Source organism: Magallana gigas, chromosome 6, assembly GCF_963853765.1.
Source record: "Magallana gigas chromosome 6, xbMagGiga1.1, whole genome shotgun sequence".
NCBI lineage: Eukaryota > Metazoa > Mollusca > Bivalvia > Ostreida > Ostreidae > Magallana > Magallana gigas.
In genome coordinates this window covers 31,441,537-31,454,674 of record NC_088858.1, presented here as the reverse complement: position 1 = coordinate 31,454,674, position 13,138 = coordinate 31,441,537, and the positions used below count along the sequence as shown (strand labels likewise).

Genomic DNA, 13,138 nt, shown 5'->3' with positions numbered 1-13,138 from the left:
CATCCCACAAACGGCCAGAAGTTTTTTTTTTTTGCGTAATGTGACTTCACCTTCCATCTCACTTGATAGCAAAACGGCATGGAGTTTCTGTAAGTTTGTACCATGACATTGATACGTTTAAAGAAGTTTATCGTTTATATTTGTAGTTTGATGTTGTGATAATTACATTGTATAAATGAAACAAGTTATTGGGCCCCTTCTTAGGATAACCACCTTCCAATGGTTGCAAGCAAACCTCCCTCCGTCCCACACAACATTTTACCTGTAGTCTCTCACAACGTATTTAAATAAAGATACTTCAGATTATGGTACAAACTGCCTCTTATACTACCCCTCCCCAACCCCTCTCAACACGAAATTAAAAGACTGATTTTCTCTTTTCGTATAATTTCTACTACTTGAGCTAGTATAGGCTTTCACTTTTTAGTACATCGTACTTTCGACCAAAATCTTATCAGGTCTTATGAAGTTTTAATTGACTTGTATGCTGTTTTTATTGAAATGAGATGATAAGGGCCAATAAAACGTGCCGACAGACTTATCATCCCCTGGGATAATAATGTAGATGGGACGATAAATTGAGGGGCAATATTAGTATTCGACAGTGTGTACATGATGGTACCGATCATAATTATTCGAGTACTACAGCCTACCTTTGTACGGGACACACATTTTAAACAAGGGGAGGAAACATGGGACAATGGATGGTATTCCTTCTCTGTATTGGTAAGAAAAACTAAATATCCTTTTACTTGACACAGATTTAAACATATTTTTATTATGCTGAAATTAAATATATAATTGGGATTGGGCACAAGTTCTTAAACTTATACCATCCGCTCTCTAATTTAATCAGCATAGTTAACTGTTTATCAAATTTAAAAAAAGTACTAAAACTAAATTGACAACAGCTCTCAAAAAATTCCATTGCAAAATTGATGTGATCTTCCTATTATGAGTACATGGTACTTCTTTAGGTCTGGTTGACTGTGCGTACAAGCGGTGGTTGTCCAACACAAATTTTGGGAACCCCGCGAACTGGAATGCTGGTCGAGCGCCGTGTGGTAACGATGTGGCGGTGATTCATGACGAGAGCGCCGCGGTGTTCCTTCAGGTCAACACCACCGTCAAGCAACTGGTTAGTGGAACCAAACAACTGTAATAATTACTGCAATAAAACCATAATAATATAACCATTGTATAAATTAATAATAATTGTAAAATATATTAACCATTTTAATTATTATTGCTATGTAACCATTGTAATAATTATTTTGGTATTACCATTGTAATAACCATTGCAATACAACCATTGCAATATAACCGTAACAACCACTGTAATATATTAAATGACCCTGTTGCTGGCACTTGGAAGCTTTTGATACAAACGGCTTACGCAGCTTGCCATAGATAACTATATATTAAAAAATACGTCATTGATTGTTTGCGGTAGCTATATTTGATAAGCTAAAGTTTACTTTTTACCCCTTAGTTGATGCCGATGAATGGAGAAGTGGTGTTCGGATCTGATGTTGTCCTGGGCTTCACGGAACAGCCTGATCATAGCGCCTCTTGTACGCCGTACAGCTCTAGTAAGTCTTGTTAACGATGACTGCACTTACATAACGGTGGTAAACACCCCATGCAGTTTTAAATCATAGACTTCTATGCGGATTTTTAGCTGACTATAGATACTGAATGGTAATCATATACTATCAAAAAAGATATTACTATTAAATTGCAACTAAAATGATATTACTCAACATATTCCAAAAGGGATAGTATCACACATTTCTCATATGAAACGATATACGTTGAACATTTGGACGAGATGCATGTATGTCTGAATGTACGATTCCTTTTTCATGATTCAGTAGACCTTATAAAGGAATTGCTCTCATACATTTTGCGCATGTCACTAATCTTAATGTTCTCTTTCCTACAGATGTCGAGTTTAATGTCACCTATCCCAGAGACTGGTTCGACTCCAACAATTGGTGCGAAACGGATTCAGAAACCGGGGACTGCAAAACCATTGCCCGGCTAGATTCTGAAAAAGTGCCATGCATGAATGACGATGTTGTTTATCCAAGCGGAAACTCATTCTACGTTAATTTAGAAACTGGAATTGATATTAAAGTCAATACTTTCAAAATTACAGGAAAAGTATGTTTTGGAATATACATGTTTTCAGTTTATGGTATTTTTCACTGATAGAGAAACGTACATTGTACCTAAGTACTATTTTTATAGGCGTATACAACGACGAGTTTTCAGTCCTTTCTGTCCACCGATCAAGGTAAAGGGATGTTTCCCCTCCCTAACAATGGCCAGAGATCGTCAGTCACCATACAGAGGCGGCCATGTAACGACCCCACGGGGTGTATGTGTGGAAACAACAAGGGGGAGGTATGTAGCGTCATCGGCTGTTCGTGATCACTCATCCTCTATTCTGTTCAGCTTAATTAACAGAGTAATAATCACAATGCATTCATGATATGTTTTAGTGTTTTGATTTAAACAATTCGCTATCATTTCAGTTTCTGTGAATGGATCAACTATGAATCTTGATGTTTGATGTCTTTGAGTATACGTGTACATGTAGTCGTTTACAGTTGCCGCATGCTCGTAGATTGTCAATGATCTTTGCCATAAGTTGTCTACAGTTGTTGTTAAGCTGCTCGTTGTCTGCATGGCCATCTACATTGTATTCATGTAGTTGTTCATCACCGTTATTGTGTTTCGGTATCAACACATTTGTGTTTAGTTGTTCACCGTCTGTGTTTATAGTGTGTCTAATTATTCACTGTTTTTGTCTAGTTGTTTACAGTATGTGTTTAGTGTGTCTAGTTGTTCACTTTTTAATGTGTCTACCCATATAGTTGTTTACATCTGTGATTAATTGTTCACGGTCTATTGATATTATCTAATTGTTTATAATTCACAATATTTGTTTCCAGTACTAATACATGTAATGAAAACAGTTTTACTGCATATAATGTATACAATGTGTGCATATATTGAAGATTTGAGTATATGTGAGAGTCATTTTATCTATTCCGAGGTAAGAAATCCGAAATCTACAATTGTTCTATCTTAGGTTTTGAATCGTGTATGTGTCATACAACGAAAGAGATGCACCAAAGCACAATGTAGAACACCATTGAAACCAGTCGGACATTGCTGCGACTTGTGTGGTGAGTAAAATATTAACAAATCTGGGGTGGGGTTTTTTTTCAAGTCAACAACAAGTTTCATATGCCGTATGGAGTATTAAGATACAACATAATTATTTACAAATAATAGACCTATTTTATCATTTTTTAAGCCGGTGAGTTGGAAGCGAGTCCCCATATGCTGTTGTTGTTAAACTTGTATATGAGTTGTTTTATATTTCTGAGATATACAAACGAGTTTTGCCAATTTTCCAGCAAAAAATTAGATTTCGTGATTTATGATATGTAATTCTAATTTGCATTGAAATTTTGTAAGGTGGCGTCGCTGTCATGAAATTTGGAAGCGGGTTCCGATTTGATACTCTAGTGAATGGGATTCGGAGAAACCTCATCGACGGAAAACCGGAATACAAAGATGTCCAAGTAATCACCTCCAAAATCTCCAAGGACGAGATTCAGATGGTACTCTTGGACACAGATGGGGTGCGTGCGTCACAGCTGACTAGGGAAATAGCAAAGGAGGTGCAAAATGGTATGCTGAACAGTTTTTAAAAGTGCAAAAGTGTAAAAATATATTACATGTATATTTAATTAAATGCAATATTTTTTTTACCTCGGTGAATGCTTTTGTTCGAAGCATCATACGTACTTTGCATGAAAAATCAGAATTTGGTTAAACTTATATCGGTGTGAGGTTTTATGAGTAAAATTTTGTTTTGGGCTATTTTTTTGCAGACATTAACGCGGGCGGTTTCAAATATAGCGTTCTGAGCGTAAGAGTGGACGTGTCTTCTGGGGGAGGCAGCACGGGTCCGATGCCCGGCGCACAGACAGGTAAGATTCTTCTCCAGAATAAAAAGATATATTATCAGTTAACAATCAATTATTTGTATCTCGAAGCAAAACAAAATAGTTGTCATATCTTTAAAATAAAAGTTTTTTTTCTAAATTCTTTTAATTAGCGGAATCAATCCCCAACGGAGAAATAGCGGGTATTGTTGTCGGAGGGGCAGTTGTGGTTGGGTTGCTTGTAGTGGTAGCCATCTTTGTATATAGAAGAAAACAGAGGTATCTTTTTCAACTCCTCTCACTCCCACTGATACACCCAGAAGATCCCCATAAATTAAATCCTTATACATGAACAATTGTTCACGCCTATTTCACTCTTCATTCTCGTTATGTATTTCTAAAAACTGCTGTATTCGCTCCATAAACGTTAATCATTTCTCAAAATAAGAAAGAAAACTCATTACATGTATTACTTTGCAAGCAACCTAGTGTGAAGATAAAGCATACACATTTGTTTAAAAAAACCTCTACTGTTATAGTACAATACATTGCTAGGATAAATTCATTAGCTGTTATAAACATGTGATTTGCTTTGCATTTTAGTCCAACCGATGAACTGGGATTCAAAGTTTTTGATAAAATCAGTTTCAAAAAGCCAAATTTCCGGAAGCCTCGAGTTGAAGTTCCTCCTTCATTTGGCTTCCGGTTCGGTGGACCGGAAAATGTTGGTCCATCGCAGGGTTTCGATAACCCAATGTATGGAAACAACCCACTGGAGGTAGAATATTTAAGATAATAAAACATTCAGGTGATGACAGAAAATTGACATAGGCTTACTGATATACTAGTACTTCAATGATAGATAATGATAGCGTAAATAATATTAATATTGGTATTTTTATGTACAGAACGAAAAACCAATGGACATGGAAATGATGCCAAGTACCCTTGGTCTGGAACAGGAGGAACAACCAACTTTCGACTCTTCGCGGGGGTTTGATAACCCACTGTATGACAGCCCACCATTAAACGTGCGTTGTTATATTGTGATATTGAAATTAGTAATCCTATGCTAGAACTCGTAGATTAAATTGATATGCCAAAAAAAAAGAAACTTAATTAATTAATTTACGGTCACGATTCACGCACGTTTTTTTAGCGCATAATGATAATAAGTTGTTTTTTTTCTTCTTTTTTTACATGCATGTCATCAATATTATATCGATTCCATATTTATTACTAAGTAATAACTGTATCTGTAGGAGTCAATGTTTACGGATCCCTCAGTCGTTGAGAAAACTTCTGACCTGGGATCGAGACCAACAAGCTTTGTGAACCCTATGGCCATGGTAGAGGACAACCCACAGACTTAATGACGCCTCTCTCTCTCTCTCTCTCTCTCTCTCTCTCTCTCTCTCTCTCTCTCTTCTCAATTTGTTCTCAATAATTTGCTTTCACTACATGTATGTCAACTTCTGTCAAACGTAAATTTCAATAAACTTTTTTTTTCTGACAATATTTGTTTTTTTTAGGTTATTGTTGATACATTTAATGCACTAAAGAATATTATTACCTAATCAAAGGGATTTTGTTGTTTTATTACAAATTAAATATTTGCGTCTATTTTGAACTGCCGGTCAATAGACTGCGATCTATTAGACCGCCGGTCAATAGACTGCGATCTATTGGACCGCCGGTCAATAGACTGCGATCTATTGGACCGGCAACGTATTTCAGAACGCGGGTATGTTAATGTTACATTCTTTCGATAGTTCTCAGGGAATGATGAATATTCCTTTACATATAGATGCTGTTTTTAGTACTTGGTGAAACCAAATTCAATATTATCAAAATAGAGTATCAAATAATCAACAGTTTTAAAGCCTCATATAAGGTAAAAGACTATTTAAAATCTTATGGGTTAAAGACTCCCCCTTCTTTGTGTAAACTAATATTAAATTGAGATGTTGTAATGCATGCAACAGGTTGTGTGCATGTAAAAGATGAAAAAAAAAATCTTAGTATATTACATAATGGCACGAAAACCATCTGCAATATGCAAATTGTAAACCCCGAAAACTAAAAAAGGAATTAGGTAATAAAACAATTATTTAATGCTTGAACAGTCAATAGACCATAATTTTTTCCCTTGGTACAGGGAACAGCTCAGTATGATCTATTGCCCTCGGCCGTTGGCCTCGGGCAATAGATCATACTGAGCTGTTCCCTGCACCTCGGGAAAAATATTCTGGTCTATTGACTGTTCAAGCATTAAATAATTGTATACTGTTAACGTTCAAAGCTTCGTTGTTTGGACAACTTCCCGACACAACGTCACGGTATTCTCTGTCAATATATTCACACACCGTTGACCCGCTCATTAGGAATGGGAAGTTGTTGGTCTCTTTCTGCCTCCTCGCCATCTGTTCTGTCTGGCGATTGACGCCGTGTGCTTGCACCACCGGCGAAGATATCTGTTCGTGAAGCGAAGACTGCACTCTGTCAATATCCAATGTAATCACAGAATTCACTGTCGGTGTGGTCCTGTCGCTATTTATAGACGATTCAGACGAAGTCGTGTCACTCCATTCAATACTCTCAGACGAGGAAGAAAGCACATCGATATCGGCGTACTCGTGTATAACGTCAACATTTCCTGATATAGCAGATGTGACGTCAGCGCTTTTTGCGGCACTATGATTCACATCTTCTATGTCGTCTTTATCTTCTTCATCAGTCATTTCATTGTCATTAGGATAGCCTCCAAAGCTGACGATACTGACAGCTGCTTCCTCTAGGTCGTCGTCCGATAACCGTGTGGCGGAAATTGAGGATATGTCGTTGTCGTCATCATATGCCCCATGTACTTTCTGTAGCAGAATATCCATTTATATATTAAAGTTTCAAGTGAAACGTGTAGGAATACAAATTTATATCTTATTATGAATATCTAAAATCTATAAAATTCAATTACTATAGTATTCGTTTGACAATTGTAATGGATTGTCAATTACGACTTCCCAATTTAATTTAACAATTTCTATGCCACATGGCCTATTTGGGCCTATTTCAATATCTACGTTAAGTGCCACGGGGCCTATTTGGGCCTACAGTACTGCAGTATGGCAATTTAAAAAATATACATCAAAATAATAAAAAATTTAATGAGAAATGATGTACATTATAATATAGACCTAGTACTTTTCATGACATGAATTGCCAAATTTGGTGTTTGATAATTCATTATCCAAAAACTTTGGTATCATTCTTTGAATTGACACTTTGATATTCAGTCTATAGAAAGCGAAAGCGAGCATTGGGGAAGGACACCCACACCTCATCCACGTGACCATTACTTTTTTCGATACTTAATTACAAGTTACTAAATTGATATTAATTGATGTACCTTTGTGAAGGCGAATTTCCTCTTCCGGTAGAGAAACCAGAGTAAACCTACCGTCAGTACACTGGCTGCGCATATTGACAGTTTTGTTGACGTCTTCATTTTGAAAATGGAATCTGATGACGTCATAATTGACTTACGTTACGAATAGCGCTAAAAATACAAATGACGCGTTTGTCGAGATATGGACCAAATACAGTCGACTGTACGCATGGTTTAAAACTCAATTTTATTTTCACGCTTTGCTCGGTAACATAATGCTCTTACTAATTTAAGATTTGCCATTTTTTATTGGTGTGTTCCCATTTCGCCTTAACTATGAAATACAGGTAAAAAAGTGTGTAAAAATATATGTACATGTAGTGAGGCCAAATGGCAATTTCTTTATAAAACATGTACTACTGTAAAAAAAGCAACTTGTAAATTGACAATATTTATAAATAAATATTGATTATGATTACTTAAATTGCAGAATTAAAAAGCATTATATTTTTCAAATTTAAAGTTAATGTATTACTCTAGGGGCAATGTAAAAATTTTTTTAGACAATCAAATATTAGATTCATTTTAAATGTTACAGACATTTTACTTAAGAATTTTTAGCTGATATAAAATAAGATTCACAATTATGTAAATTTCATTAATTCAGTAATGGGTACTTTATACTTATTTATATCGGCGCTCTCTACATTTTCATTGAATTACTTTTGCTTTATTTAGAACAAACATGATAGTACCGGCGATGCCACACAAACAGTATAAGTACTTACATTTGTAATTTGATGTTTATACAATTTCCCATCTCGCCTTAATTTTTGTCAGAGCTTACTAATAAACCTTTCACTGTCAAGCTATTTGCGATCTTAATTTGATAAACATGATAAATAATTTTTGAACTAGTTGAGTTTTAGAGACATTTCGTCATACAATACTATATTTACATCCACCAAGTATGATTCCCTCTATTTCTTACGGAAACATATACTAGTTAATTCATAGCTCTATAGAAAAAGCCAGATTGAAATCTACACGCCCCGTTTATTGATTTGTCGAAATCTACAGCGGCTGAAACTGACAAGAAAGTGACAGGACCAAACTTGACACGCCCGGTTGATCGATTGGTCGAGACCTACAACTACCTATATTTATAGGAAAAATCACGAACTGCACGAAGTAATCATGACTCCGTCAGACTCAAAGTCTCACAGTAGACGATTTGGCTGTTTCTTTTAGTTAAAGTACTTACGTACAACAACAGTAATTTAGTGAATTTTACTTACTTTTCATAATCAATTTATCAATTGGCTAAAAGAAAGATGTCAATATAAACAATAAAATGCTTTCTTTGATGATTCATTCGGGTAATTCATTACCCGAATGAATCACCAAAGAAAGCATGTTATTGTTTAAATACCAACATAAATCAATACAGATAAATACAACAATATTTAAAACTTCTTATTTTCGGCACTCTGGGAACGGTTTAATAGAATTTACATGAAAAAGGTGCCAACAAGCCATACTTTAAATACATGTATGTGGTTTATGAACATGTTGAATAATCAAGAAGAATCATCGATCATTCGTGGGAATAATATTTTATAAATTCCAATTAAGTTTGAAAAGGTGATACATACACTGTAACACTAAATAATACAGGTAAATAGGTAAATATTACCAATTATTACTAAGCAGGTGATATCGCCATTTTCACTAAACAGTATACGTGTTGCATTTCTAATATTCAAGACGTTTTCGCACCAAGTCGTTTTTATCCGGATAGACCAGATCGCGACTCCCGATCGACATAATATTGATCGCCCTCGCTTTATTTTTCAATGTTTTTATTAATCGTAATGCCCTATTGTCAGATTTGGTCATTGTGCCACATTAAAGAAATAAAGTATCTCCACAATTGAATATGTATCTCTACGTTAAAGAAAGTATCTCTGCATTAAAGAAATAAAAGTATATCCACAATGATCTCAAATTTCATTTTATATGATGCTTTTATATATATATATATATATATATATATATATATAATTATATATATATATATATATATATATATATATATATATATATATATATATATATATATATATATATATATACTATGCCATTTTTCATAAGGATTAAATTTATTATGCTTCTACAGTACCCGCAACGTTATTTTTAAAATTTACAATCCTATCCTATCGTATCGTATCAATTCTATAGTATCGTGCGTGTATACAGTACTGTTCTATCGTGCGTTATCCTATCCTATCGTGCGTGTATACTGTTCTATCGTGCGTTAATCCTATCCTATCGTGCGATTATTCTATCAGGTTTATCGTTCAGTTTTCAAATAATATCAATTCTATCGTATCGTGCGTGTATACAGTACTGTTCTATCGTGCGTTAATCCTATCCTATCGTGCGTGTATACTGTCCTATCGTGCGTTAATCCTATCCTATCGTGCAATTATTCTATCAGTTTATCGTTCAGTTTTAACAGTTTGTCCGTTTATCCTATCGTGTTAATCGTTTCGTGCCTTTTCATAAGCAAGTAAATTTATTTCAAAGTTGCAAGTCGTTCAGCGCGCTGTATATGAAAATTTTATCGAACAAGAATTGTAAAATCCTATCCAGCATTCTATCATGATACTAATTTCTTAATTTTTTAGATCAAAATTAATCAATACATGTAAACCATATCTGAAAGCCTTGAAAATGAAAAAAATAATGTAAACTATCGAAATCGTAACATATTTACCTGTATATCGAATATATTAAATCGTACGCGGAGTGTATACCTGAGTAAACATTAACTTTTATGCAGTATTATATAATTTGTTTTTAAGCATCATATTTTACAGAAACAAAAGTATTTATGATATAATTTATATTTAATAAAACCAGAGTTGTATTTTAATTGATCCCATTATTTTCTGTGTGATATTTGATTTCGGGCTGAAATGTTCTCGGCAATTGGCCTGGTTAGGGTGTAAAGGAAATGAAAGCAATGTAAACAATTCGTACGCGGAATGTGTATCTGCGTAAATATTTATTTAACTTGTATGTAATATAGTTGGTTTTTAATGCATCATTTTCCTATTCAGAAAGAAATGTATTTATGATAGATTTTATATTTTATTTAAACAAGAGTTGGATTTCTATAATTGTAACCCGCTATTTTCAATGTGATTTGATCTCGGGCTGGAATATTCGCGGCGGTGTTCGGTAATGAAAGCAATGTTAACAATACAGGAAATTTATTGATCATTCAAGCTCATAATTTTAGTTAAGATAATTACTGGTTATTTTTATACATTCTATAAATGATGCAGCGATGATTAACAACTCGGCAATTGTTACTAAAAAGAAATTCCAAGTAAATCTTTATTCGTGCGTGTTCTTTCTCAAATTTTGCCATTATCAGTTTATTCGTGAAGATTGTTTAAAATGATTATACGATTATCATGAACATCGTTTATCCTTTTCTATCGTCAATCAATCTTATCCTATCGTGCCTGTATACTGTTCTATCGTGCGTTAATCTTATCCTATCGTGCGTGTATACTATTCTATCGTGCGTTAATCAAATCGTATCGTGCGTGAATCCTATCCTATCGTTTATCTTATATAATAAGAAAAATCACAAAATATTATAGCTCCAGCAAAGCCCAATATAACACACTTTTTACTAACGTTCAAGACACTAAGGTACTGTTACTCTAACCTCACTCTTTAAGGTATGGCTTCAAGAATTATGTGCTTTTTAAATAACAAAGAGATAAACACACGCTTGAAAAATAAACATTCACACTTAATGCTGTTTAGATAACTTCTTACATCTATTGCTGAGGTTAGAATTAAGTTTAGAAATATTTGATTTTAAACTTTTAATGTAACATACATGTATTTCTATTCTTTAAATACATGTAACTTTTGATACGTCGTCCTAATTGTGCTGTGTCCTAGTGAACATACCTCAAAACAATTTTACTGAGTATATTTCCAATACAACAATTGATGACAACTGATGTTAAGTTTTTGGTATACATATATATTACTTTAAACTGGTACACATCATGTAATTTATTTCATTTACACTGGTAAATTTATTGATGAAAAAAATGATGTGTTATGTGCTTGATATTATATGTTCGAAATCACATTGCTATATACTGCTTTTATACCATGTGAACCGGGATAACGACCCCGACCCCCCTTCCCCGAAATTCCAATTGATCCGATAAAGAACTTATGATCTGAATATCATTTTTGGGAGTTGATTTTAATCAACTCTCCTATGCAGTTACTCTGGCAAGCCGAAAGTGAAACAGTGTTTGGACCTAAGCACAAATCATCACCGTTGACAAGACTAAGTTCTTCAAAATAATAGGAAAAAATTCGATGTAATGTATGCTGAAATATTGTTTTTCAAGGAAACTTATCTATAAACACTTTGAAAATAGTCAAATTTCATATACTACGAACAATTTAGATATTTTTGTAGTCTCATGTATTCCTATGCCAGAGTTAATATAGTCTCGTTCAACCAGACGCTCGGCTGTCTCCGTAAATCTGCGAGAAGCTGAGAGGGGGTCTCTTGCTTGACGGAGACAGCCGAGCGTCTAGTTAAACGAGACTATGTAGAGTTCGATATCAATAGTGCTTTGATCCAAACAATTTTTAGAATTGTTTCGATAACTAATACATACTAGTAGTTGAAGTCTATCTTGTTTAAATATTACACAACATGATTCATATGGGGTTTCCCGAAATTCTTGTCGGAAAAGTCAAAAAATTCATATTATAAAAAAGTGCGTAATTCAAATACAAACTAGAAACTAATTGCCATGCAAAATAAATTGATTTTAAAATAAATGTTAATTGATAAAATCAACTCCCGTCAGTACTTCAGTACTTTGATTCAATATTTGTCAAGGTTCAACCTTGAAACGCGTAGCCCCTATGTGTGTATATGCCGTGTGTTTGTACTTTTTGATACCTGGCATGGCATAGCTGTTTACAAAACCGAATGGTCATCAATTTAAAACTTTGGGGCTTATCATTTCACCATGCGTGTCTTGAGGACCCATTAACGCTTTTTTATAATCCAATTTCATCAAATGAATACTTATGTAATGATTGTTATTTTTTACTCATGTATTTGGTATAGTAAACAAAACAATAGAAATGAAATCAAGGAGATAAATGTGAATTTCACCCACATTATCATACATCCGAACGGAAAGAAAAAATCAAAATATGTCTATGTGTTTTTGTCGCATTAGTTTTCAAATAAAATTCTGACATATGTAAATAAATACATGTATATACAAGTTTTTAAAAGTAGTTTTCATACATATTACAGAAAGTACATGTACATTACTTAAAATCAATTAATATTAGTTTATCATATGCGCCGTTTATTTAAAGAGTCAGTACGGCGCATTTTATTAAAAAAAAACGACTTTAAAAAAATTCCGAGCGGGTTCAGTATTTTTGTACTACTTATAAATGTATAAACTTTCAGAAAACACCAGTTTAATTATTTCACTAAACTTATATAATTATTTATAACTCATAATATATACATCGCAGTGTGTTACGGGGTTCCATTACGCATGCTTATTTACTATAAATACCATGTCTTTTCTACTTCTCCCAGGTAATAATCAGAATTATCTTTTTTGTAAGCATGTATTTGAGTTTTTATCACAAGAGTTGCTACAACCTAAATTCATTTCGTAAGTGAGGCCCCTTGAGGGGTTAT

The 13,138-nt window shown here is 34.0% G+C and overlaps 2 protein-coding genes across 2 annotated transcripts; one reads left to right on the top strand and one right to left on the bottom strand.

Moving 5' to 3' along the window:
- The first annotated feature begins 580 nt into the window (after positions 1 to 580).
- Positions 581 to 5,481, top strand: LOC105319354 (protein amnionless). Its single transcript, XM_011416860.4, has 12 exons — positions 581 to 726; positions 978 to 1,138; positions 1,493 to 1,592; positions 1,946 to 2,166; positions 2,254 to 2,409; positions 3,101 to 3,197; positions 3,493 to 3,708; positions 3,912 to 4,010; positions 4,139 to 4,244; positions 4,569 to 4,743; positions 4,874 to 4,996; positions 5,228 to 5,481. The coding sequence occupies exons 1-12, from the start codon at positions 693 to 695 to the stop codon at positions 5,336 to 5,338; spliced, it is 1,599 nt and encodes a 532-aa protein (XP_011415162.3). The 5' UTR covers positions 581 to 692; the 3' UTR covers positions 5,339 to 5,481.
- A 748-nt stretch (positions 5,482 to 6,229) lies between these two features.
- LOC105319355 (uncharacterized) lies at positions 6,230 to 7,484 on the bottom strand. The gene is made up of 2 exons (XM_011416861.4): positions 7,372 to 7,484; positions 6,230 to 6,835 (listed from the first exon to the last, which is right to left on the bottom strand). The coding sequence occupies exons 1-2, from the start codon at positions 7,468 to 7,470 to the stop codon at positions 6,230 to 6,232; spliced, it is 705 nt and encodes a 234-aa protein (XP_011415163.4). The 5' UTR covers positions 7,471 to 7,484.
- Between the last annotated feature and the right edge of the window lie 5,654 nt (positions 7,485 to 13,138).